Source organism: Macrobrachium rosenbergii, chromosome 45, assembly GCF_040412425.1.
Source record: "Macrobrachium rosenbergii isolate ZJJX-2024 chromosome 45, ASM4041242v1, whole genome shotgun sequence".
In the NCBI taxonomy this organism is placed as follows: Eukaryota; Metazoa; Arthropoda; class Malacostraca; order Decapoda; family Palaemonidae; genus Macrobrachium; species Macrobrachium rosenbergii.
In genome coordinates, this window is record NC_089785.1 from 32,458,906 (window position 1) to 32,486,097 (window position 27,192).

The window sequence follows — 27,192 nt, forward strand, 5'->3', positions numbered from 1 at the left end:
AATAGTCACTGTAGAACACGACAAAAGGGAGTAAATGAAGAATGTGACAGCTATCCATAAATAAACCATGCATATAGTACAAGTCATTCCAAAGGTCTATGATGTAAACTTGAGTTTTATTAATATGTCAATATAAAATCATAGATTATAATAATAATAAAAAACAAGAGTAGAGCCATGGAATACATACCATGACTACGGTCACTCCAAGTACATTATAATAACTAAGCAGAAGCCAATAGATCCTCAGCTATATGATAAAGCAACACTTCTGTTTCAAAGAAACTTCGAGGAATTTTGACTCCAAGTGACAAAACATTTCATCAGATGACATTCTATAGTCATAAGATGGCATAAGCAGAAAAGTAATGGCATGAAGCAAGTTACCGTAGATTCACTTAGTAACAGAGAGGAGAACTGGTTTTGAAAAAAACTGGCAACCTTAAGAAACACGTAATTTTTCACAAATTTGGTAGTCACAATATTCGTAAGTGACGGAAGAGAGGACAAGGGGGAATGCGAATACCATGCTTGCTGCTGAAGCCTTTCTCTGATGCATGAACTCATTGCATAAAACTCGGAGGAAGTCCAAACAACGAGTGAATGAAAACAGAAATGTAGTACTGTACTGTACTCGCTAAACACAGATACGACTAAACACTGATACAGGCGCGTATAGGGAAACTGCATGGAGGCAGCTGCTTTTGGTTACAATACCTCAATGATACAATCTGGATGTGTCACAATGGAATCAATGTCATCCAGTGTGATTAAACTGTGACACTTGATCTCCGTGTACACATTCTTCCCTTCGGTCAATTCGGCCAGGAGATTTACAAGTTCTATGTGGTACCTAAGGAAATGAAATTATTCAAGCATTATCTATCAAAGACACAACCACAAGCACAGTTTCATTCTACGGTGGCTAACGACGCCGACAACGACACTCTGTCACGTACAACTCCCAGCTGGATCCAGTCATCTGGAAACTGAAGACTTTTATTAAGTTTCGGAACCATGGAGACAGATTCTTTACTTTGTTTAAAAAAAAAACTTGGTTTATTGTATAACAATACATTCAAAATACATTCTACAAAACACAATGGCTACACCAAACACTAAGAACTTTTAGAAATCAAAGCAACAACAAAAAGAGAAGTTTTTTATTCACTAAAGTCCCTGATTGCCTAGATACCATGCCAAGCAAAAACAAAGCCTACCCCTAAATCACTGGTTATTATTTCGTCCAAATCTTCCAACAAACTTGCTTTAACTCTAAAAATTGATTGCTAAGGAAAACAGTACAGTCATACCCCGAACTTACACGAGGTTAGGTCCCAGAACCCCTCGCGCAGGGTGAATTTTCGCATAAGTTTGGCACAGTCTCTAAAAATGCTAATAAATGCTTATTTCTAAAGTTTAAACACTAAATATGACCCTAATCATGCTCCCAAAGAAACTAGTTACTGTAATTTCACTTAAAAGTTAGCTTAATACATTACCCTTAAAAAAAAGAAATAAATGGTTGACATAAAAATTGAGAGTTGGAAGAGAATTTCTCTCTCTCCCCTCCCGACTGATCTATTTTTATTAGCCTTCCCAACCTCTTTTTAATAACTTCTTTATTCTAAGTCTGTTTCTCTTTATTCTGAAATGCTTTTTCATGAACAAACAAGTGTTTTTTTATTTTGACTAATATAACTCTTAGTTATTATGTCTCTATGTTTTGGAACATATTTGCCACACTAGCACATTTACACTTCGTGGACAGTACAGGTAAAATTAGATCAATTTAAACTATCTACTGGACAGGTAGAGACACACAGAGAAATAATAAGTTGTATAAATGTGTGAGTGCTAACTAAGAGAGAGAGAGAGAGAGAGAGAGAGAGAGAGAGAGAGAGAGAGAGAGAGAGAGAGAGAGAGAGAGAGAGTTGTCCTTACTTAAGAGAGTGAAATTATTTATCAATTATTACGGAGACTGAGAGAATAACACAGAGAGAGAGAGAGAGAGAGAGAGAGAGAGAGAGAGAGAGAGAGAGAGAGAGAGAGAGAGAGAGAGAGAGAGATTGTCCTTACTTGAAATATCAAGTTAAATTATTTATGAATTATTATGGAGACAGAGAGAATAACATGAGAGAGAGAGAGAGAGAGAGAGAGAGAGAGAGAGAGAGAGAGAGAGAGAGAGAGAGTTATTCTTATGTTAGATATCAAAAGATGGAAATTCAGTATTAAACTAACTTTTAAGTGAAATTAAAGTTACTGTAATTTCATTTAAAAGTTAGCTTAATATATTACCCTTAAAAAAAGAAATAAATGGTTAACGTAAGAATATAGGAGTGTGTGAAGATTCGTATCCTATTTCTCTCTCTCCCCCATTCCACCGATCTATTTTTAGAAGTCTTCTCAACCTTGTTTTTAAAAACTTCTTTATTCTCTTTCTCTTTGTTCTGAAATGCTCTATGTCTCTATGTTTTAGAACGGCACATTTACAGTTCGTAAACGGTACAGGTAAAATTAGATCAATTTAAAATTATCCACTGCACAGTTAAAGACATACAGAGAAACAGTAAGACGTAGGTTGGCTAACCACGAACGAGAGAGAGAGAGAGAGAGAGAGAGAGAGAGAGAGAGAGAGAGAGAGAGAGAGAGAGAGAGAGAGAGAGAGAGAAATTACAAGAAACATTTGACCACTGATCGGCAACACCACTCCCCCTTCTTGTCACGTTAAATGACATGTCTGACAGCTTTTGCCTTCGACCTTCTTACAAAAGAGAGGGGAAGAATTTGTTTGTTTAAATAATACGAATTTTATAACTACAGTTATATTATTATTATTATTATATTATTTGAAAATTAGTAGGCTACTTATTATTAGGTAAAAAATTTATTTACCATACAAAACAAATAAACATACCTGTATACATGTACCATAAAACTTCTCTCATCTCACTAAAAGAGAGAGAGAGAGAGAGAGAGAGAGAGAGAGAGAGAGAGAGAGAGAGAGAGAGAGAGAGAGAGAGAGAGAGAAATTACTTTTAATATTGAATGTTATTTAATTTACACTTAAAAGCCTAAAAACATAAATTAGATAAAAAATTAAACAAACACTTTTGCAGAGCTTCTCAGTGTTTGCAAATGTTCACGTGTCTGAGAAAAACTCGTGTATGACCATTAGTTAGGTTCCAATGAAAAATTCATGTGTTTGTGAATTCGTGCAACTCAAATCGCGCAAGCTCGGGGTATTACTGTAATTTACAAAGTGAAACTCAATTTTTTTATTAACTAAATCTTGCATAATACTGTATTCAACTTCTTTTAATAGCAATAATGCATGCTCTTGAAATATTGGTTTCAAACATTACCCGGTCATCCAGCCTTGAAGTTCATTCTTTCTGATGTAAATAGTTTAAAAAAAAAAGTGCAGACCCCTAAGCTGATCAGTGAATGAAAGCTCCCTCTCCCCTAAATGCACCATAACAGACTACCATATAGCTCAGCTGCAATGGCCCCTTTTCCCATTTCCTGTAGGGGTATCCCCTATGCTAAATCCTGCCTAGCAACTTCACATTGCACAATAAATTCTTTGTAGCTTTTTTTTAGTCCCTAGCAGCACTGCCTTTTGCCTTTCACTTTCGTTTGGTTCCTCCTTGCTTCCCCTCACCTACTGCAGTACTTCCTTATCTTCAAAATGGTTCAATGTTTAATCTTACGTACAAAAAAAAATACCTTATGACGAGCCCTGTATATCTAACAATAACATAATGGCCTCGATAAAATGTTACAAAATAATAATTTCATCCTTCCTGAAAACCTCTGTTTTCACCCATACTTGATAAAAAATTAGCTTCCCTGCGCATTATTCACTGGTAGCACTACCTGATATAAATGCTATCTTGGCATCTTGCTGCTTAGTAGCTTCTGTTACCCTTACTCATTTCCATCTAAATAACAAACCAAACACTATGGAAACCTTAATACCTATCATTTACCTTGTACTAGGATTTGAAAGGGGCTACGAATGTATAATGCTAACAGTGTCCAACTGGCAACTTAAGAGCTAATACTGAACTCCCAAGAATGAAAAAAAAGGTCGACTAATAAAAAGGTTTATTAGCCCGAAGGAAGTTTACTCGTGATTTTATAGCACATCAAAACAACAATCAACAAACAGACTTCCAGTTATTCATTTCATAAACCACAACTCAAGTCCTCCAAGACAAAAACTGGCATCACCAACAGCATTATCATTTCAGTAAAGAATCTGTCTCCTCCTCAGAAGGTTTACAGGAAGCTCTTCGTGAAATGAAAAGAACCCACCAATCAACTACATGCACACCTAGTGTTTAGGTTTCTGATATCAGTTGGCATTACCTCAGGGATACAATCCTCGTGCTCAACCATTACTACAATGTCATCCAGAGGCAAGAGACTGTGACATTTTATTTCGGTTGATGCATTCTTTCCCTCAGTGCAACAGGCCAGCAGCTTCACCAGCTCTATGTGATACCTGAAAGGCAGCTTTTAATGTTATTATGGGCATGACGACATCCTTTACAATCATTAGCTTTCTTATTTTGAAACAGGTCTTAAATTACATAGTGGAAAGATTCTCTCACATTCAAGTTTTTGTCGTTGTAAAACTGTTTTGGGAATAAGCCTGACTACTATTTGGAGTGCAAATATCTCACACTCTTGTCTTTCATTTTAAAACATAAAGTCCTAGTAACAGGTCTTAAAACTAAAGTGAATACTTAATCATCTAGGTGCCCTCCATTTTAAAATATAAAATTACCCAGCAGTCAAACTCTTGTAAAAATAAAGGAAAACTTATCTGTACGTTAGGCTATAACATAGCAGTAAAAGCTTAAGACTTTTACCACTTAAAAATGAAGATGAAACCCAACAAAAAAATAATTCAGTATTCCATATTGAGACCACTGACCTGGCTCAACAAAGACATACTGAATATACCCTACTCACAACTATGAATAGATTAATAAATGTGGAGATCCTTCTCACCTGTGCAAGAAAGGTTTACTGTACTAATAAATCATTTGATTAAACTGCCCTTACAGTTTGGACTTTAGGTATTCTAATGCAAATATGAAGTCAAAATTTGATCATCACATCAATTTACCACCATTCCTTACCGTTTTACCTTCTTGGCCTAATCTTGCTCTTACAATGTCTTCGCTGCAATTACTTCAACAAAAGGTTGTGACACCAATCTGACTCAGATTACTTCTGTACAATCAGACAATGCTGAGGCAAGTATATGATACTTAGCTACAGATTCCTAAAGGTGGCATCACACAAGCACATTTTCTGGCACCAAACTGCTGTCAAACTTGGCATCAACTGGTTAGTATGATGTGCTTGCATAATATCAACTAAACAAACTTTATTTCTGTACCAATATATGTACAAAAATATTGGCTAGTTGGTACTGTTGGTAAGGGCTTAAAATTTTTTTGGAAAACACGTCTAACACTGCCTTACCAAACAAAATGAAACTTAGATAAACATTATTGTTAAGTAGTTTAACTAAAAGAAACTGAAGCAAAATGCTAAACTCGCCATATGGCTAAGGGATTTGCTATCAGAGGTATGTTGAGAATAATTTACCTAAAACTTATTAAAAGCCTGAGACTACAAAAAAAAAAAAGATTACTGACAGTGCTACATTCTTGAAGTAAACAAACTCACGAGAAAACAGGGGTTACAGTGATGACAGAGTTAAAAAGTTAGAAATACAGTACAGTATACTGTATATACAATCTGCAATAAATGAACAAAATCAATCTCAAGTTTCCTTTCATTTTCATATGAAATATTAAGCAGATCTATTAAGGGACTTATTAAATTTACACAACACCTACTCTTCAATACTGTATAATAAAAGAATTAGTACTGTACACTCTTACAAACAGGGGCAAACTATGTAAGAAAAATCTGAACTGTGCAGTTATGTGCTCTCTAAAATCATCATATAAAACAAATTTAATTTCAGGCAAATGAATAAGGTAAACCTCCACAGTATATGCACATACACAAAGCAAGATAGATCTGAACGGTAAATCAGAATGAAAATTTACAAAAAATATTTTTGAAGTTATTAAAGGGTGGATGGACATATGGTACTTGAAGGTCTTAGCTCAGACACCAGGATCAAAAAGGCCATCAAGTTGTTAGGGAACAAACCTCACGCATGTTAATTAACACAACAATAAAACACTTCATTATACAATAGTCTATTTCATTCATCCACTCCTGGGAACTCACAATAGCAAAGACCCTAGTTTACGTACACTCAGACAATGTTTTCTTTAAGATTCTTCTGTTGCCTTCCTTTACTTCAGGGAATGGAATAAGAATTCCTGGTGCAGATCTACTGAGGAAAGATTATGTTCTAACATCAAAGTGATAAATTTGGCTTTAAATACGGCAAGAAAATACTTATGCTCATTCTCTGACCAAGTACATTGAATATGAGCCTTTTTCCATCTAATGCAGATCAGATACTTGGTAGAGTTAGTATTTTATTTTGAAATACAGTATATAACTATTTCAAAAGCCCTAATATTCAAAGTTTAAACCAAGAAGTGTGATAATTCTAGGCTCAACATGTTAAGACTGTTCCCACATTTAAGTTACATCAAGCCTATCCAAATGGTTAAACTAATCAGCCTCATTTCCATACCTGAGGGGACTGCTGTCATCGAAATCCATTCTGCTGCGATCCGCTTTCATCATGTCGATGAAGAGGTTGAAAGATGACCTCTCGTTGTAAAAAACAAGAACATCCTCCCCAGCACTCACCAACTGCGGGAGAAGAACATGGAATAGTCATGATTTTATGCTAGTGATAAAGCTCTCAAGATTGATTTAACCACTAAAACAACAGTTCATTACAGTAATTTAGGGCAAAATATAAGATTATGTTCGCTACACCTACTGCAAAATAATTTTTCTGAGATATGCTTTGAACAAAAAATATGAATACTTTCACTTTATTTTGAAATTATGAAGTGCAAAAAAATCTAGTTTTTTCCGCCCAATTTTTTTTTTCAAACAAAATGAGTACCTAATACATATACAGTACAGACCACATACGTGCTATCCATATGTCCAAGATGGTGAAGCCTTCTGTATAACACTAAAAAGAGGTGGTAGTTCTTTACATATGCCACCACAATCCAAAAGGCACCATCATGAAAATAAGTACAGTACTTACAATAACTATGTTACCTGTCAAGTTGAACTTCCTAGAAAGGACTTGTATAACAAATACATCTCACACCTAGAGAAGCTGCACTTAGTAAAAGACTTAAGTATGAATACAAGAATGACTAATAACCTGAAATGGTTTCAATTGCTTAAGAACTTTAAAGGCAATCTTATGCCAGGGGAACTAGTAAGCTATTAACAGCTCAGCAGATACACAAAAAGTGATGCAGTTACTTTCTATGAACCTTTAGGTCCAGGCGGCTAATATACAGTAGTACCATTGCTTATCTGTCTGTTAGACATAAGACTGCAGTGACTGGGGCATTCGGAAGTCCATGAACATTGGCTATATGTACTACAGTCGACCCCCGGTATTCGCGTGGGATGCGTACTACCACTCCCACGAATAGCTAAAATCCGTGAATACTTTACAACCTTCTAAAAATGCTTATAACTACCTATTTTGATAATTCAAACATCAAAATACCCTCCGAAAACGCTTATACTTGCGTATTTTAATAGTTTTATTACAGAAAATGCATTTAGTCAAAAATTAAATGAAGCTACAGTAATTAGTGAATATTTCTCTATGAAAAATACCATGAATAGGCGAATTCTCCACGATTAATGTGTATATACATTCCACAGAAAAATCCACAAATAGGTAAGGCTGCAAATCTAGAATCATGAACAGGCAGGGGTCCACTATAGTATATACAATACATATGTGAAGAGACAAAATATATCAATGTGAATGTTTTGAAAGAGATAATCTCAAACCTCAACAAATTTTCAAGCATAATTAGGAGCACAGGAACAGATTATAAATGACAATTTTAGAGCTATATTGACAGAAGAGCAGTAAAAATCATAATGTGTCATAATACATCATATTCCCAAAGAAATAAACTCGAACCTACAATGAATCTTGTAGTCCACAGTTGAAGTATTGCAACAAACAACACATTCTGAAAGAACTTACCTCTTGCATCACCATGTCCTGACTACGTCGGATAAACTGGCCCTCGGCTTTGACTATTGTCTGAAGGAATTTCAGGTACTGGACGTGACGCCCATGTGTTTCAATACAGTGGATGAAATGCTGAATGACACGTTCAGAAACTTCTCCGCAGAGCTGTGAGTTGTCCTTAAATACTGCGCAGACTGTTTTAGCCTCCAGCAGCTGAAAGATTACAGAAATAATGTTAATATAATGCTTGGCATCCAAGCACGTGCAAACAAGAGATGTGTATAATCAATACCTCTTGTACCCTACCGATACGTGAAAGAGTAGTGTTTAATACTCATAAGCAACAGCAGTGCAAAATATGCATATGTAGTACTGAAGAGCTTCTAAGTTTTCAAGAATCTTTAACAGTAACAACTTACACATTACTTATTCATAGATCAATACTGGTTACGTCCATGAACCAGCTCTTTCTAAGGATCTTGCTTCTGCACATCTATAATAGTTACTTAGTTCTAATACTGTAATGCTGAAGAAGAATTTTGTCTTTGGGGCTTAATTATAAACTGCTTTAGCTTTTGTATTGCTTTCACATCTGCTGTTTTACAATTTTGAATTTACAACTATGTAAACACTTTATAAATATACGTACTCCTGGATTAAGGAACAATTCAATGTTCTTGTACAACAGAGCTTGATTTTGACGATCACCCAAACAAAAGTTCTGGAGAAACTGGTGCGCCAATTCCATTAACTCATTCATTCTCTTGTCTTCCTTTTTGTCGTATGGTATCTGAAATTTAAAAGGAAATAGAGTAATTAGACCACAATAATAAATGTCTTCAACCATAAGACATGAATTTCTATTTGTTACAACCATCTTAATCATACATTGCCTTTCCTCCATGCACAAGAGTCCAGGCACAAAACTTGGGCCGATCAAGATCTAAACACCCTCATGGCACATGGGTAGATCTCCTATGATGCCTCAGTTACTAGACATTCTTCCAAGTGACTCCTTATAGTATCCACACTTGTGTATCACTCTCTCATGATTTAGCTCCCAAGTAATTTATGTCGTTGAGCCTTTATTTTTTCATTGTTCAGTTCCTTTGCGAGCACTTTTGTTTTCATCTGGGGATTCTTTACTTTTATTCTTGTTTGTTTTACAAAACCTGTTAATCATAACTAGTCTTATTCTGTGTGAAATGAACCCAGCTACACTAACTTAACAGAAATTTTTGTTTTGCTCTCTTGGTGGTAATATTTGCCTTGCAATCCAATTCTGCATTTATATTCACTTCTTATTTCCAGTATTTGGGGAAGCTTGGTACTTCAACTGCGCCTCTGCAGCCTCCTTCAAAATGATCCAACATTTTTATAAGGTAACCCATGGTACTAGTTTAAGGATTCATTTTTCCTTCACGGTGGGCAACCTGTAACACAGTGTCTGGTAGATGGTGCTTCAAGACTCTCCCTCTCTGCAGATGCAGCAGTCTCATCTCCATTCACACAGTCATCTCCAAGAAGGCATTTGTGTCTCTATGACTCATACCTCCTACGAAGAAGATTCTGAATGTGGGCTTCTTCCTTCCAGATCTCATCACTCATTCAGGTGTCTCCATCTCCTTTTGTTCTTTTTATCACTGCTGGGAATGGGATTTGGGCTCTTATGCTGTTTCTTCTTTGATAATACCAGCAGGAGACCCTATTGCATGAAGTTCCTCTTTTATACCATACCCAGTTTACAACAATGCTGTCTAGTGGTTCAGGCTTCAGGCTAAGGATTATTGGTTACCCAAGAAGAAACTGAAGCATATCACCCTAAAGCCAAGGTCCATCTTCATTGACCCTTCAGCTTTGGTGGTATTCTTGTCACACTGGTTTATAAGAGTAATGCTTGATAATACATTGCTGTCAATTACCTCTAGAAGCAAGGGAGGCACTCATTCAGGCTATACACCACTTGACAGTAGAAATACTTGCATGGGAAGAGGCGTACAGCCTTCACATCAGTAATTGGTTCATACTAGGCATTCGGAAAGGGGTCACTAATGCTCTCTGCAAGAACTCTCAGACCCTTCTGTAGGAGTGGTAGCTTCAATAAGACATTTGCTGGGCTCTTTGGCAGGTGGATTTATTTGCAACTTGCTTACAACTGCAATTCTAATCAACCCCTCTCCAGAGCTGTACCCAGTGCCTTGGGCCCACAGTTTGCATACTCCAGGTTTACGATGGTCTGGATGCCGTCTTCCTTCCCTTTTGTCTTATCTGTCAAGTGATGGTGAAGTTTCAGATATCATCCTTCTCTTAACATGACTCTCAATGCTCATTCATGGCATATGCAAGAGTGGTTCCCAAACCTCCTGGACTTTGTAGTTGGCAATCCAATGGCTCTTCCTAACTGGAATAATTTTCTGAAGCAGCAGCACTTCCCTAGGTTTCACAATCGCATGGGGTCCCTTTACCTTCCCTGGATGCTATCCTGAGAAAAAGGTTTTTGGAGGTTGCTGCAGCAAAGCCCCAATTCTTCCTCCCTGCTCACTTTCAGAATCACAATGGAAAATGTGCTCCATCATCAAGACAAATCAGTTCACATAAGGAAGCTCTTTTCTACAGGAAAGCAAAAACCACTTGTTTTAACTGAATGCTCTGAAGACAAAAATAAAACCACAATAGCTACGTAGAATGCAGTCCATCAGGAAACTATTCTATTCGACACTTGAAGTATAATCACATTTACAGATGCTAATAAAGCTTCCCCTTAATATCTTATCTTAAATAAAGTGAAAATAGGAATAGGTCACAGTTACAGAAGTTGGACAATAAAGTGGGAAGAAATGTAAAGGAATGGCTGAAATGTAATTCTGAAAGACATGGAGTTATTTCATCACATTCTCTGCGTAATAACAAAGTCATGTTAAAATAATCAGTACGGTAAGAAATAAAAATAAGGAAAAGATACTTGCCTGGAGCAAGTCCAATACCACAGCATGAATACCCATGTTGCGCAAAAGTCGCTGCTCGTTCCTCTTAGGGTTCAAGTGACCGTGAGCCGACTGCGTAACACAGAGTTTATTCATTCTGACAAGGATCTGAAAAACAATGTAAGTGATCATAAAAGAAAAATGCTTTTTGTGCTAGATTACTTTCTCTCAGGCAGACAACAACAAATACAATTTGTCATATATACAATAGCAAAATTATGAATCTCCAAGATAAATAAAACACTGCATAAGTGACATACCCTGTAATTTTATGTACGTGTGTATGTACTATGCTTGTATGAACATATATGCATATGTGACATTGTTATAACCAACGAACATACACTCACACCCACACACACCCACTTCTATGTACAGAATAATTACGTAAAACTTTACTCCTACAATCAAGTCACTCAAATTATCTCTAGTAATATTTTAGTAGAGTCTTGTTAAGATCTAAAATCTGACCTTTTTACGATCAAGCTTAAGATAGGCTTAAGGCTGAGGGTGTGGAAAAGGGCAATTCATTACGCTCACAAAAATATTAGTCATATACAATGGGGAGAAGCTTAGGAAGCTGAAAATCTGGTGAGATGAGCTAAAAGCAATGTCCTGAGAGTAAATATCAGTATGAAATACATAGTAATCAGTAACATCTAATTGAATTCAAAATCCCTGATGATTATGATCAAAATATCCACATATCAAAGGCAGGCATACAAAATAATAGCGAGCAACTTCTGTTTATGATTAGGATACATATCAGTAAATGTGAAGAGGAACATTTAAACATCAGTAATATTTAAGCAAATTGAAATGCCTTACACTCGACCTGATATCATCTGAGTGACTGCATACCAAAGGCAGGCATGTAAGAAAGTGATACAAGCAAGATCTTTCTGGATAATTATGATCAATCATAGATGAAGCAATATTAAAAACGTAGTTCAAAAGCATTCATATGGTAACTGACTACGAGACTCTAATTGTGACCAAGTGCTTAGAGAGTATAACAAATATTTAGAGTAATAGAAAACTCATATGATTAATTCATTACACAATAAAAAACTGATTTTGTGCAACCTTGTAAAATAAATAGCATACATTTGCTTGGCTGCTATAAGAAAAAAGCACAACTCAAGAATGAAAAATAGGGCTGACCTTCCAAAACTGGGAAGCCATGAACACCTCTTGTGGGATTTGAAAAAACCAATCAAAATAGCAAACTGACATATGGAAAATGTCAAGAAAAGTCTACTTGAAGCTGAAATTAAAGGCAATCATAATCTTTCACTCATGATTCCAGTATCCTTAACAAATCATGCTATCTTGTTTTAAAATCACAATTATGATCAGACAAAAGAGCATGGACGGCACAGATAAGCAAAGAGTAACGCGTGAATAAACTCACGAGCTGTGAGACAGCCCTAAGGATATCAAAAAATCTACTTTGTTTGTGTAAGAAAAGGAAAAGCTGAGAGATCAGTAAAATCTTTACAATTCAAAAAGGGATGTGGAACTTGAAGCCTACAGGAAAATCAAATTCACAGCAGCAAAATCAATTGAAAAAAGCATGATGGGATGTGGAACATTATGAATATAAAATGGGAGATGCTTTATCAAAAATAATTCTATATAAAAATCATATATACTTTTATATGAAGCAAAAACAGCGTTAAATATAACTCAAAACTAAGTGTATGTAAAAAAAGCATTTACGTTTTCATTAGAAGAAAAACTTCAACGCTGAAGAGGAATTTAGAAACAAGCAGAGGTTGTGAAATTTTTGCAGTTTATATTATCATCCATCATCTTAATGTGGCATTCCTTTTAAAGTCGTAGTGTTTAACAGAACAAAAATGTTTATTCCTAGAAGTTGGCAAGGGCATGGTGTTAAGAAAACAAATGGAAACATATGACTAGACTAAGCAGTGATGCCCTTGGTGCACGATACCAACAGCTATTCTAGGACAGGAAACTTTAGAATGTTTGTCCCCCTCCAAAATATAGCGTTACCTCGTAAGCCTGACTGAGCTGGAATGAAGGCACAGTTTGCTTGTGAACAAGAGAAATTACAGTTCAAGTAAAAACAAGCCTTCGGCTGCATGAGCTAGAAATAACATACAATTATCACAGTACAGAATGTCTATGACTCACGACTAATTACATTTTCGAGATGCAGGTCAAATATATAACAAAAATTCTTTTTAAGTTAAATAAAATGTAATGCAAAAATTTAAAAATCTATGCAAATGTTATACCAAAGAAAATAAGTGACAAAACGTGACAAAAGGTAGTTCTAGACCTCCCCACTATTCTCATTCCAACCCAACAGTCAAGAGCCTTACCCCAGTTGTAAGTCATAGACAATCTGTAATAAAAACATTACATAAAAATATTTCCAATAAACATGGTATTAAGCATGAGATTTTCAAGCTGCATTTCAACCTGTAAAGTAAAAAAATTAAACAAATTTTCTGAATAGTGTCAGTATCATTACAAAACATCAAATACCATTAATCAAACTGGCAAGGTCAACCATGACACTCTAAAAAAGCAAGCAGCAATATAAAACACTTAATAGGTTTTACATCTTTCATGAAAATAATTACTGGTCTGAATCACATTGTCTGTGACAATTCACTACAAAATAAGCTAACCCTCCAGTTGACACTCAAAATTTAAAAAGCAAGATAATGGCAAAATTTCCCTTTACATTTTTTCTGAAAAGGAGTAAGAAACTACAAGTTGATATATCTGTACCATACAGGAACTTCAAATATGTAAAATTGGAATTGGAATTGGGACTCTTATATAATACAATTCTGCAGTGGTCCCTTACATGAATAAAGGCAAATTTTGGTATCAACAGGGATAAGAGGTTCATCTACTTCATGAATGTTTTTAGTTTTCATGTAGGTTAAACGTCTGACTTCCACTCTCTTCTGTCCTGTAACATTTGTCTCAATTTCCCTCTCACCCAGGCCTTCATCAACGTCCTTTCTCTGTGACCTTCTATGGCCCACATAGCCTTCCCACAGGTCACCCCTCTCGTGTTTTCTCGATGTACCCAACCTAACAAAACCTACTCTCCAGTCTCTTGAGCAAACACCTCTAGCATCTACTGAAATTTTTTAATTTTCGCTGGAACCTGGTATCTGTTCATGACTAGAGTTGAAGTTCAATATATAGACATACCTGCTGCTCATCTACAAGACATTAAGCTATCAGTTGTTGTGAGACTATCAACAAGCTATGAAGCACACAACTTTTCTGTCCCCAGTTTTGGAGACAGGGCGTGCCAAGATTAAGCAGCTGTTTCTCAACATTGTTCAGCCTAGTTTAATTTTTCCTTGATTTCAAATGGATTTCATCCAGTAGTTGCGCTAATCTTCTGGGTAAAATTTTTTAACTAACAATGGCGTATTCATTCTAATGCTTGTTGGAAATCAGAACAAGAAAAGTTCTGTAGATTCAAGTACTTTAAATCTTATACATTTTTAAACTTCTACAGAACAGAAAAATGTGTCTACCCGAAAGTGCATGTAGGATTAAAATAATATAACAAACACTTAAGTAAATTCCAGGAAAACAACACATGTTTGATTTATATAGAGACTATAAATCTCAAAAAGGATAATAAAATTTCAAACCACTTGTATGATATACCATCAAGGTTTCTAACTCTCTAAAAAGTGTCCCACTTAGAATGAAACGGATCAGTTCTTTGGTAACACGTACACTAACTCAAGGTCTTACCTGTTGTATGCGCTTGTAATTTTCAGCCTGATCAGGTTCTAGAGGAGGACCCAGTCCCAGATCAATGGCAGATCCTTGCTTGTCTTGAGCAGTTAACATGGGAGCCGGTTTCTTTGGTTTCCTCTCACCTGAAATGGCATATTTCCTTCTCAGGATTTACTGTTCGTTATGAATATTACAAAGAAGCTTAACCAGACCAGTGAACACAAACTCAGGGTCCTCACAAAACTGACAAAATTCATTTGTTCTTGAATCAGACATAAAACAGCTTTGTGGGGAGAGACCAAACGAGATAAAGGGTAATACAAGCAGTCCCCTGCTATCGGTGGGCTTGGTTATAGGCTATCTGGATTTCTGGTGCCAATATGCGGCGATTTCCACTTATCGGCGCCCATAAGCGCCAATTTTCGGTTATCGGCGATCTTCTCTTATCGTCACGCCGTCGGAACAGAACTCCTGCCAATAACTGGGGACTGCCTCTACCATCACCATTTTTCACATCTTTACATAAGTTTCTCCCTAGACATGCTTGGAGACATAAGAGTTCCCTCCATTCTCTTCTATAGTGAGCACTTTTTTACTTATTTTCTATTTGAGCTAAGTATCCTTACTTTAATTATTTAGCACTTCTCTATCTGACTACTGCTCCTGATGTCTTAAGAAAAGCAGTCCTGTGTTGAGGAAGTATGTTGAAGATTTATTAAATGTGGAGGATCACAATAGAGCTGAATTATGCATTGCTTTGTATGCTTAACCTGCAGTGTCCTTTCTTCTATCTGAATTCCTTAGTAGAATATACATATTTTTTTGGACACTGCAGTGTCCTTTCCTCTACAGTATATCTGTACATAGCATTTTTAATTTGCAGCCTTAAATTTTCTCCTATTCATCACAAGTTCAATCCACCTTGTTCTTAAACATAACTTACATAATTTTGTAATAACAACCTAAAACTCACTTTCATCATCATCATCGTCCTTCTTTTTCTTCTTCTTCTTTGAACCTCCGCTATCTTCGTCAACTGCCCTCGACTTATAAACCCACAACTCTGACTTTTCTACCAGATTTCTCAGGTCATCTAAATCTTCCTTAATCTGCTTGTAAGACTCTACATCACCATCCTGAACCAATAGTTGAACCTGCCAATGAAAACCAATAAAAATGTTAAGGTTCTTCATGAATCATTTGGTACAAAACTGAACAATGAACTCATGTACATGTGCAAGATTATACCAAATTACTTTTGATGGAAAGAATACTATAGAGAGATGATCCCAGTGTATAGAAGACCTTTCATTATCGTAAGTTTAACCTGACCACTGGCTGGTCAGAAAATGTTCTGAAATGAAGAAAGAAAAGTGGGACACAATTACGTAAAAGAATAAAGATGGATAAGTAGGATGAGACTAAAAAGAGCAGATTAAAATTAAATACAAGAAAGCAATGGAGCTGGGGATAAGAACATGCTCCTAAGAATCTCTGACTGCTGTCTGCACAAGAATGAGCAAGGCAAACACTTCAGAAGTTACCCTTGTACATGGGATTAAGCCTTAAATTGCCTTTCACAAATTATCTACAATAAAATAAAACAGAAGCACACAATTATTAATAAAATAATAATTACAACTGACAATCAATTTGCATCTTTCCAATTTTTCACAAAAGCACAAAAGTATAGTGAATGCACTTGCAAACTCAAGTACCTGTTTGAAATTCTGTAAGACTTCCTCTCTCTGCGAAAAATGTCGAAAGAGGAGCTGAAGAGATCTGGAAACCAGGGGAGGATATTCGTGCATAATTAAATGCAGTAGCACCCTCAAAAATTTCTTGCCACCTTCTCCATCCAAGTCGAGATTAGAACTCTCTTCTCTGTAAAGAAACAGTAGTATTGTTCATCACATGAATTTGCCTGAATAAAAAATGAATAGATGGTCACGTCTACCAAATGATATTTCTTCTAAACTTTCAACACCTAACTCTACCTGCATCCAAAAGAAAGATATTCAATGCCTCAGACAACTCATGATCATACTCAGTTACAAATTGCCATTCAAGAAACACAGCAGATATGCTGAAAATACAAAACAAATCTAATTATTTTCAAATATTTACTTCACCAAGAAAAATTTCATTGTTGGAAAACTATAATAGCTTTCTTTCAACTAAAGCTAAATAATTACCGAACAAATATAACTGAATAACTACGATGACTAAATGAAGTGTAAATCCATACATACCAACGGTATTTACTCTCTATGAAGATGTCGGATCATGAAAAAGGGGCTAAACTCACGGAATAAAATATGTTTTAGGAGTAAATCCTCACTCACTGAGCACTAAACTTCAAACACGTACAGTCAAGGATACTGTAACTGAAGCATCCATATACTGTTCATCACAAACAAAATGCAAACAATTATTTTAAGAAAGAAAAAATTCAAATCTGTTTTCAAAATTTTGTGCTGAAAACATGCCCAACTCAAATGTGTAGGTTTTTTATATCTTTCCAACAAAAAAATTAGTAGTCAACCCTAGCACATTCACAATCGGCATTTTTAATTCAATAAATTCCTACAACATTAAGAAATGTAGCAAAATTGTCTTGAAATACTCGATCTACAGTTCACAATGAATAAAACCTCCCAAGTCACAATACAGCACACTGAATTTCAGGTCAGTCATCTGACCCATCACAGTACTTATCTATGCAAAACCCCCAATAAATGTGAACTTAATGCCTTTACTTGGAAGGCCAAACTTTCCGAGAAGTGGTGTATCAACCTCTAGAAGATACAAGACTCTAGGATTCAGAGAAAGTAGCAGCAGGAAGAGAATGCCAAAGTTTGACAAAACAAATAAAGAAACAATCAACAAACCAAACTAATGGCACCCAGGGATTACCACGGGAAGTTGTGAACTGGTAAGTTTCCCAAGACCAGCTTAGTACAATGAACTACAGCAAGCACGAGCACTTCCATCCAATATAAGTTATTTCCATCATCACCACCATCAACATTTTTGACAGGTTTCCGTCTACTGAATAACAGCAGATTGATATGTGGATCAATGTATGGATGAATGAAACTTGGGGACACAGTCCAACCACTGTGACCCCATGGGTCATACTTCACAATGAGCACCTTAAGATAAAACAGCAAAAATATATTGACTTATTATTTTATTACTTCCCAAAGCCTGCAATGAAAGAGGATAGAATACCTAGTAATGAAATATGCAGTGAATGGATGAGGGTAATTTAGGGAAACAATCAAAAGGCCATGAGTCTCTCAGTCCACTGGATATTGGGGATCTACAATGAAGACTGAACTGAGATGGCACAAAATGGTGACATGTGAGGCCGTGATGTGAGTCAAAATGGGTCACAATGAGACAAAATGCAACGGACTGAGAGAATGAATACATGAGAAAACAATGCACTGTACAGCCAAGTCTGAGTGCAAACTAGCTATGACAGGCAAGTTGTGATATCCCTGAGAAGAGAAAGACAAGGAGGGTAAAGTCTAACAATCTTACCTATATTGCATCTGCATGAACGAGTTCATTCTGTATCTTGTTTGATATTACTAAATGAAAACCTAGTACACACTACTGAAAAACAGTTTTTTAACAGATAAATCTACAGTCTAGATTCTGCTAGAAAAATATGCACACACCTTTATCTCTGGTTCTGAACTACACTCAGACAATGTATTCAGAGAATTCAAATATAAAATTAAAGTTTATATTCAAATAACATACCATATAAATACTAAAGCTAACTTGACAGATTTTGAGTCCATATTAGAGGTTACACTGAAATGATATACTGTATGTACACAGCAGCATGCAAGGACCATATTTAACCTTCCTAAGTTCCAAAGCCATGTCACTATACAAAAAATTTATTAGGTAACCTTCTCATGCCCTAAATTTAACCCAGTACAAAAAAATACCTCACTTACATGCACAATATTCATAGCAATCCACCAAATATTACTTTGCCTGTCGTTTTCAGAAACAAACCCGCTTAGACACCACAGCAGGAATATTCATGGAAAGTTGAAACCTGAAAACCACGATTTACGAGGAAAGAGAAAATGACAGCCCAAAAAATATTAAGAAAGATATCTCTGCAAAATCCACACCTCCCTGAAGTATGAAGGGAAAGTTAGAAACATAACCTGTATGGTTTTAATGATCAAGAACCATAAAATGCAAAAAAATAGATAAGTCTTCCTGGCTGTGCTATGGGTGCTGACACTGAAACTGTTGTGCTACACTGACTTGACTTTTCCTACATAACTTCTTAATTCTTGTGGTGATATTTATATCACTTTGGTTTTATTTTTACAATATACAGTACAGTATTACTATACTTCTCTTCTGCTGGCTCTGGTTTCCTCTTTTTTTTTTCACAAAGATGTCCACGGTACTTTGTAAAAACCTGTTGATATTCTTTTGGCATGCTTCATGTGACCATACGCTCATGTTCAATAATAACAAAATAAGGGACTTGTTTGTTAAAAACAGACTTGAACTGTCTAATATCTAATTTTTCTACAAAAGTTGTCAGTTCATAAAAACTCTGTGCTGTACAAATAGCAGTGGACAATCATACGTATATGTCCAGAACTACATACAATGATACCAAAAACCTTCGTATGAAGTCAAAATCTTAAATACTTTGGATATGTTACAAACTGGAAGGGAAGCATAACGCCTCTTAACGTTTCCATTTATTTGCTCTTTTGTCGTGTTTTAAACCAGACGTTGGATCAATACGTTCATAGTAAATTAACTGTAACTGCTTGTAAAATTTTCATCTGTGCTTCAGTGCATATTACATCAAATTTGTAGCTAATTACATATAGTAATACTGTCATCTAATATTGTAGCTAATTATATGCAGTAATACTGTCATCTAATATTATCCTTTTGTACCAGGCCAACTTTGTTTGCAATGTAAATATTTTCCCTTTCAGTTTTCCTTCATTTGAAAGTACTTTTTATCAGTTTCAGTTACTAAAAACCAATTATGCTACAGACCAGTGACTGTAAATTAGTTGCAACAGCATTGTGTGTTCATCTTAGCCACCACCGTCAAGTTACAATAGGCAGCAGTGATGTTTGGATGTAAACATTAAATTTTAGCCCTTACCATAGCATTCACTTCAACCATCCATCAACCAGAGAGTCAAATTTTTGTAGAAGATACACAGACAATACCTTTCCCAGGAGAACTGATGCATTGGCCCATTGTTACTGAATTATGAAGTTCAACCAGCCACAGGAGCCACTTTTTAGGCTAAAATATAGTTGGTTGAGAGTTTGATTTAGAAGGGTGGACTTGGATCAAGTCAACATTAATTAGTTCGACAGCAAATGCAGAAGATAATAAACAGTCTGGATGATAAGTCAAAGGCAGAAAACAATGCACCTGGGGATCGAAGAGACACTGCTTAAACCTTTAGTACCGTTGAGCCGAGTGTGAAACCAGATTACCAAACAATTTCCTTTTAACATTTCCCAAATTAACAAAGCAACCAGCTGACCAATAAACTAGACACATGCAAAAGTAGAACCGGAAGGGTTCATAATGACTTTTTCAAGGTACTTACATCTTCTTGGGGCTTCGGCGGGATGAAAGAAACAAAGTTAAAACACAATCACATAAAATCGAATGGAATGTAAACTGCAATATTAAGGGAAAATATAAACTGATTATTTAGAGATTTATGGTAATGACATTACAGAAATCAAAAGTTAATCTGTGGAATAAGGGATTTTATTCTTAAACACAGAAGGATAAGTTATATAGCTCGAGGTTTAATATTTATGACATGCTAGAGTTGAACTGAGCATAAATTTCAAAACTATTTTCTGTAAACTGCTGAGATCAGATTATGACTTAATTGTTTTCATAACACTCCAAGAAGCCAATTTCACTAATATATATTTGATACTGAAAACACTATCTCCTCATGGACACTAAAAATTTATTTTGCCACACAGCAATCACGACCGTAAGCATTTTCATCATTTGCAATACACAACGTAAGCAGTTGTTCACATTCTGAAACATCTGTGATATGCTATTTCAAAATAAATCCCTAAAACAAAGGGAGTCCACGAAGAACTTAACTCTAGTCTGTCTAAAGATCTCCTTATCCCATATTGGGAGAGCACCACTTTCCACTTTCTGTTAATACACACTTACACATCATCGATCAAAAGCAACTGAGTTCCCAGTTAATACTGAAGAGAATAAACTTCAACTACCAGTATTTATTTACTTGACAAGACAAAATAGTTTTGAAATGAAGAGAATTGAAAAAACCTTAAAAAGTTGGGAAACTGGGCATGAAAATACACAAAGCATTTATCACGTTGTAATGCGTGTTCATGTGCTTTAATACCAAGTGTCTTTGTCTGATAGAAACACATGAACCCTTTTTAAAATATTATGTTCATACACACAAAAATGCCTTATGCATGACAGTGGTTTGTATTTAGGAGAGGAAACATCTGTTTTACAAACTTTCATGCTTAAGGGCATACAAAATGAATGTCACATACAGTTTGCCAAGTAAAACCCAGAACTCTAACAAATTGCTATGAAAGATTGCAAAATGGTACACATGGACAAATATTTTACATGACACTTATCACTACTTTTTCCTTTAGTTATTCCAAAGTAACAGAAATCTTCAATGCAACTGTTTACATCTGTTGTGTGTAAAAACATGAAAGGTTCATAAAAAAAGTAGAAAGTGAAAAATGCTACCATTTCTTAAATGACAAAAAATTATTCGTAAGTCGAATGAAAGAAAATGCTCATTCATATATTATCCAAAATTTCTTCTGGCAAACATTTGCACCCTCAATGATAACAATCCATTTACAGAATTCCCTTCAAGTATTAAGTAAAATAATCTCTTAAAAAGTCTTTCTCTCGATTCCAAATAATTTGAAAAAAAAGTTGAGACTTTAGATCCTAAAGCTATTTCTCCATTCTCATATCATGTGCACTGTCTGACTAAATACAGTATCCATCTATTTAAAGCCCCCACTGAATGTCTGTCTCCATGACCTGCTGGCTTTTCAAAAGGTAAAGGTAAGCATTCTGATGCTTCTATATTTACTGCTTCTCTAACTGACTGCTTACCTCCCTTTCTCATCTAAAGTTTTCTGAAGGATTTTAAAAGTTGTTTCCTCCCATTTTGTTACTCAAATTAACTCACCTGAAATACTGATTATGCCTCATCTGAGCACCAATATCTTTTAAAATATAATAAACTGCTGATCTCAATACTTATACATTGCAAGATACAGTACATGAATCAACTTGGTTACTTATGCCAATAAATTTACTTGTATAACACCACTTGACTTCCTTGTTAGACTGTAGCATAAATTACTTCATTGATTTTTCCATTGTTCAAGTCATTATCTCTCACCAATTACTCTCATTCTCAGTTAATGATTTCTTTGGTCCCCTCATATTCTCCTTAACATTTTGGAATGTTTCTTAATGTTTTCACCTGTGGAATCCGGGTCTCTGAACATTTAAGCAATCACTTTCTGAAACCTTGCTAATATCATCTTTCAGGGTTGAGGCAAGTGGTTATTTTAAAGCTACTTAACAGACCACACATCATTCTGAGACAAAGTGATTGTGTGAATGATTTGTTCTTTACAGAGAGGTGATAAATCGAGCAAAGTGGAGTTCCAGGGGTTGGACCGCTTGGCAAATGACCAAGAGGAATAGGGGATACGTATAAGTTGTGCAACAGGTTGGACCAAGGGATGCTGGGAAGAACTTTTAATACTACCTACAGCAGACTGAACTGTGGACGCTTGGTTAGAGCTTTTTAAACAATAACCAAGTTAATAATTATGTGACACTGAAAGGGAATAGCAGCATTCACATCTGCCTTTGTCTGTGAACTTTAAAGGATGGAACACAACAAAAGTACATATAAAAAAAATCTGAATACACGTATGGTAAATTAAATACCATCCAACGAAAGGGAGAAACGGAAATGAAAGAAAATACCAAAACTAAAAACGACAAGGCCAAAAAAATACTTACGTATCATCAAAGATATTCTGTGCTCTCGCCCAGATGTTCTCTAAATTCTTGTTCTTCAGACCCTGAGAAATGCTGTCACCATTAACGGCACTTGGATTTTCGTCAGATTCCTTCTTGAAGATGGACAACAAACAGCTGATTCTGTAGTCAAGCCGAACATCCAGAATAAACTGCAAATAAAAAGGAATATATATCAACCTAAACTGTTGCATTTCACTTGCTTGATGCGCTGTTAAATTATGTAATGCAATGGCTAATAGGGAAGGGAACCCATGGCCCTATCTATCCCCAGCTGGAAGAAAACATGAAGGGGGAGGAAGCATAAAGAAAAAATATGGAGTTCAAGCCCAAGGTTGGCAGCAGATCAGCTCCCTGAAGAATGGAAAATCACAAGCACCAGGGCAGTTGAAGGAAGATGACTGATTGGAGGAGATGGGAAAAAGAAGCCACACTACATTAAGAATGAGCAAAAAAAAAAAAAAAATGTGACCATGGACGGTTCTCAATTTAACCACTTATTTGTACATAATAAATTATGGTTAGTTACCTAATTCACTTGGTTCCCTTCCATATAATGGGGTACATGCTTTCATCAAAATTCAACATCTTGCAGTTAAAAACAAGAAAAAGGCCAACAAACTGAAGCAATTAAGGAAACTAACACCATCTTGGAATAGGAAACTTTCAACAAACAAAAAAATTAGCAAATAAATATGGAATAAGTATAAAAATAAGAAAGCTTTATTCACAGCTGGTAAGAACTGTGAATGTTCACAATGCTTTTAAGGCTACAAAAGATAATCACAACTAAAAGAGAATAAAAACCATACTTATGAAAGATTACAAAAGTTGAATCTGAATCTCAAAGCAATTGTTTTTAATAAGGGCAAAAAATATAAGAAGATGGGTTACAGAGGTTGGACAGTTGGTAGGAGGAGACCAAATGTAATACATGGAGATTAAATGCTACAAATAAATCCATACTACTGTAATGCAATTAAGTTATATTAAATGATACGCAATTACGACAGAGTATTTTGCATAATTACAGTGAGTTACGGTGTACGCTTTACTTACTTCCAGAATTTCAATAATTTTCAGCTTGGTGTCCATGACGAGAGTGTCCTCCTTCTCGGTGCCCCCGGGTTTCTTCTTGGGACTTGCCCCTCCGGAGATCCGAGGCCCCATCCTGGTGGTTCCTAGAGCCAAGTTGGTCACAACAGCACCCATATCACCTAGGCTCTTAAATACACCCCCTTTGGCTGCTCACGGGAGGGGGAGGGTGCAGGAAAAGAGTGGGGGGGAGGGGGATTGGACAAGAGGGAGGAGCAAGATGATAGGAAAGGGAAGGGTATGATGACAGTGACCCACACAGAGGACCATTTGCCGATATCCAGTAGATTCACACGATCATGATGGACAGAGAGGAACAGGGAAAGTGTGTATTCAAGAATGAATCGTTGAGAGGAAATGCAATATATGACAGATGTTGAGTAATCCGATAATGAGAGTCAAATGTGCATTGAAATAAGTGTCAATGTGCCCACGAACATTTTCCGTTGACGTGTCGAGTACAGTATTTTGTAGACAAAAATAAAGCGCAGTCAATAGCGTCAAAAAAATAAAACAAAGCCGAGAAGCAAGACAGTCACAACATAGGCAGTGCAAGACAGGTTTTTAAAAAGCCAAAAGACCAAAAGGAAATGTAAGAAAGAGACAGAGAGATAAAGATTGAAATGAAAAGGTTATAAAAAAGAAAAAAGGATGGGTGGGGGAAAAACAAAATGAAACAGTACATCAGTCAAACATCAAAATAAAAAAATAAAAGCATAAGGGGCAACATAAAACATAAGCCATACATTGTAAGCACATCAAATAAAAACGCACATATATCCTTGCCTCAACTGTTAATGAAACAAAGTAGCTCTACTCTAAGGTATTCCTCATAAGTCAAAAGTCTGCAGTCTAAAATAAATACTCTATTACTCATTACTACAACATATGATACTTCCTACTTCACAATTCTGTGCTAACGATGAACACTGAATTCTAAATTAACCTCATTTTCCAAAGTTTATTTCCATTCTGCCTTCTCAAGATAACTTGTGACTGCTATTCTACTTAATACAGGATTTACAACACTCAAGTTAAATTACTCTACTGAACAGTTAACTAATATATGTACTAGTTTTAGCAAATTCTTTACTGTGTAGTATGATAAGTGTCCACAGAATTATACTTCTTTTCATTTATTTCTCTACATCTCAATTTATAACTACATTACCGACATCCACTAAATCAAGTAAAAGCTGCTGAAAAAATAAAGCACGACAGAGATAGTCACTCAAAATCATCACCGAACTTCACAACTTTTCAGAAACACTGTCAGAAGAAGTTCCACACACTACTTGGAAGAGCTGATAAATATGCCTAGCTCAGTTCAAAAATAGATCAACTTTCTTTATGTCATTTCAATAAAAATATATCTTGGATTGTTGTAGACACTTAACTCTCTCTTTGAAATTATCTCTTTTCTGACTGGCTGACTGGAGAATTGGTAATTTCTGAGACATCTTGGGTAGAAGATTTAACAGCCTTTGGTAAGTGTTGTGTGGTGACCATACAACAGTTGAGCCTAAAACCTTGGACTATACCACAGGTTCTATACCAGGCCCATCCATAGTCTTGGGGCTTGAATTTCTAGGTCTGGGGTATACTCATGCTTCTTGATTTTTCCCATCAATTGTTTACATTTATCTACTGCTTAGATTTATTTACTTATTTTATCTGATAGTACTTTAATCTTATATACTATGTCCCAATTATGAATGTCAAAAATCATAAGACTGCATGCTATGTAAACTGTTCTGGAAGTGATTTTCAAATTATGGTGGCTCAGAAAAAATACTGTCATATTTCTTTAAGTGATATCATACCACAAGAAATAAAATTCAGACAGTATATGAATCAACTACAGGAGAACAAAACATTGACCATTCAAACCTTGACCAAAGATTTTCCATTTCAGTGCTCTGGAAATCAGCAACTTTTAGAGAGTGAGAGAGAGTGTTCTTTTGTACCCTTATACCAAATCATCATCACAGAGAATGAAAACAGACATAAAATATGACAAACAGCAAATTATGAATTTTTCCACAGATCTTTCAATCATATATCATATACAAGAGCATCTTTCATCTTCAGACAATTTGTCATACAACTGAATACATTTCTTCTCTACAACTATTACTCCAAGGTGGATACATGTCTTGTATCTGAAGGTTATTGCTTTGCTTTCTTCTTCAAATGGAAATTATGGCTTCTGGGATTCTCACCATATAATTCATAACAGAAAATTATACAGCGGCCTAGCTCCCATTCTAGCAATGTATATTAAAAAGATAGTGCATGACTCAGCAACAGAGTTCTGTGGTGATATATATATATATATATATATATATATATATATATATATATATATATATATATATATATATATATACACATATATACGTATCACTGAACTACAGTATACAGAATAATTTGATTCTCAAAATAATACAAAAGTACCCAAAATAAGTTGCAATAAAACTGAGGAAAGAGCTAAATGTAAATTAAACTGCAATGAATATAATAAAACCACAAGTTTGAGGATTTGAGTAAAATTGAAGTTCACAGACAGTTTAAAAGCAACTTTTTGGTAGTTCTCTCAAAAGTGTTTATGAATTACACTAAAATCCTGACACTTGCAGCTTATATATATTGTACCATTAACCTATTTTTCATAAACACAAGAAGCACTGTTTTCAGAGGACTTTCAATCAAGTTTTGATGTTGTACGTCCTGTCAACATAAACAGTTTACCCAACTACTTGCCAGATGACCCAGAGTAAAGCAAATAACTTTTCTGAAAATACACAGTCTAACATCTCTATAATCTAGACCATTATAAGCCAACGTCACACACTTAAGCATCAAGTGGCAGGCATTTCTTTCACAAAAAAATACTAATGTTAATAGACTAAGTATAATACGAATTAACCACCTAAACTTTCAACAAACACGAAATATGAATGGATACACTTAAATATTACTGACACTACCATTAGTTGTTAAGTTTATATATATCATTATACAATTACTGTTAAGACATT

General features: G+C 35.5%; 1 protein-coding gene across 33 annotated transcripts in view; it reads right to left on the reverse strand.

Annotated features, from left to right (window-relative positions):
• Positions 1 to 27,192, reverse strand: part of Itpr (Inositol 1,4,5,-trisphosphate receptor) — a 226,011-nt gene that overhangs the window by 64,338 nt on the left and 134,481 nt on the right. For 19 of the 33 annotated variants that reach the window (XM_067089003.1, XM_067088988.1, XM_067089001.1 and 16 more), the window contains 10 exons: positions 24,116 to 24,237; positions 23,039 to 23,208; positions 16,650 to 16,815; positions 15,905 to 16,085; positions 14,947 to 15,074; positions 11,167 to 11,292; positions 8,850 to 8,990; positions 8,213 to 8,413; positions 6,704 to 6,825; positions 4,375 to 4,510 (listed from right to left, as the gene is read on the reverse strand). In XM_067089003.1, the coding sequence (XP_066945104.1) occupies positions 4,375 to 4,510; positions 6,704 to 6,825; positions 8,213 to 8,413; positions 8,850 to 8,990; positions 11,167 to 11,292; positions 14,947 to 15,074; positions 15,905 to 16,085; positions 16,650 to 16,815; positions 23,039 to 23,208; positions 24,116 to 24,237 (1,493 nt within the window). Of the gene's footprint in view, positions 1 to 717; positions 854 to 4,374; positions 4,511 to 6,703; positions 6,826 to 8,212; positions 8,414 to 8,849; positions 8,991 to 11,166; positions 11,293 to 14,946; positions 15,075 to 15,904; positions 16,086 to 16,649; positions 16,816 to 23,038; positions 23,209 to 24,115; positions 24,301 to 27,192 lie in introns of all 33 variants that reach the window. The other 14 variants (XM_067089009.1, XM_067089006.1, XM_067089002.1 and 11 more) reach the window with 3 other exon arrangements.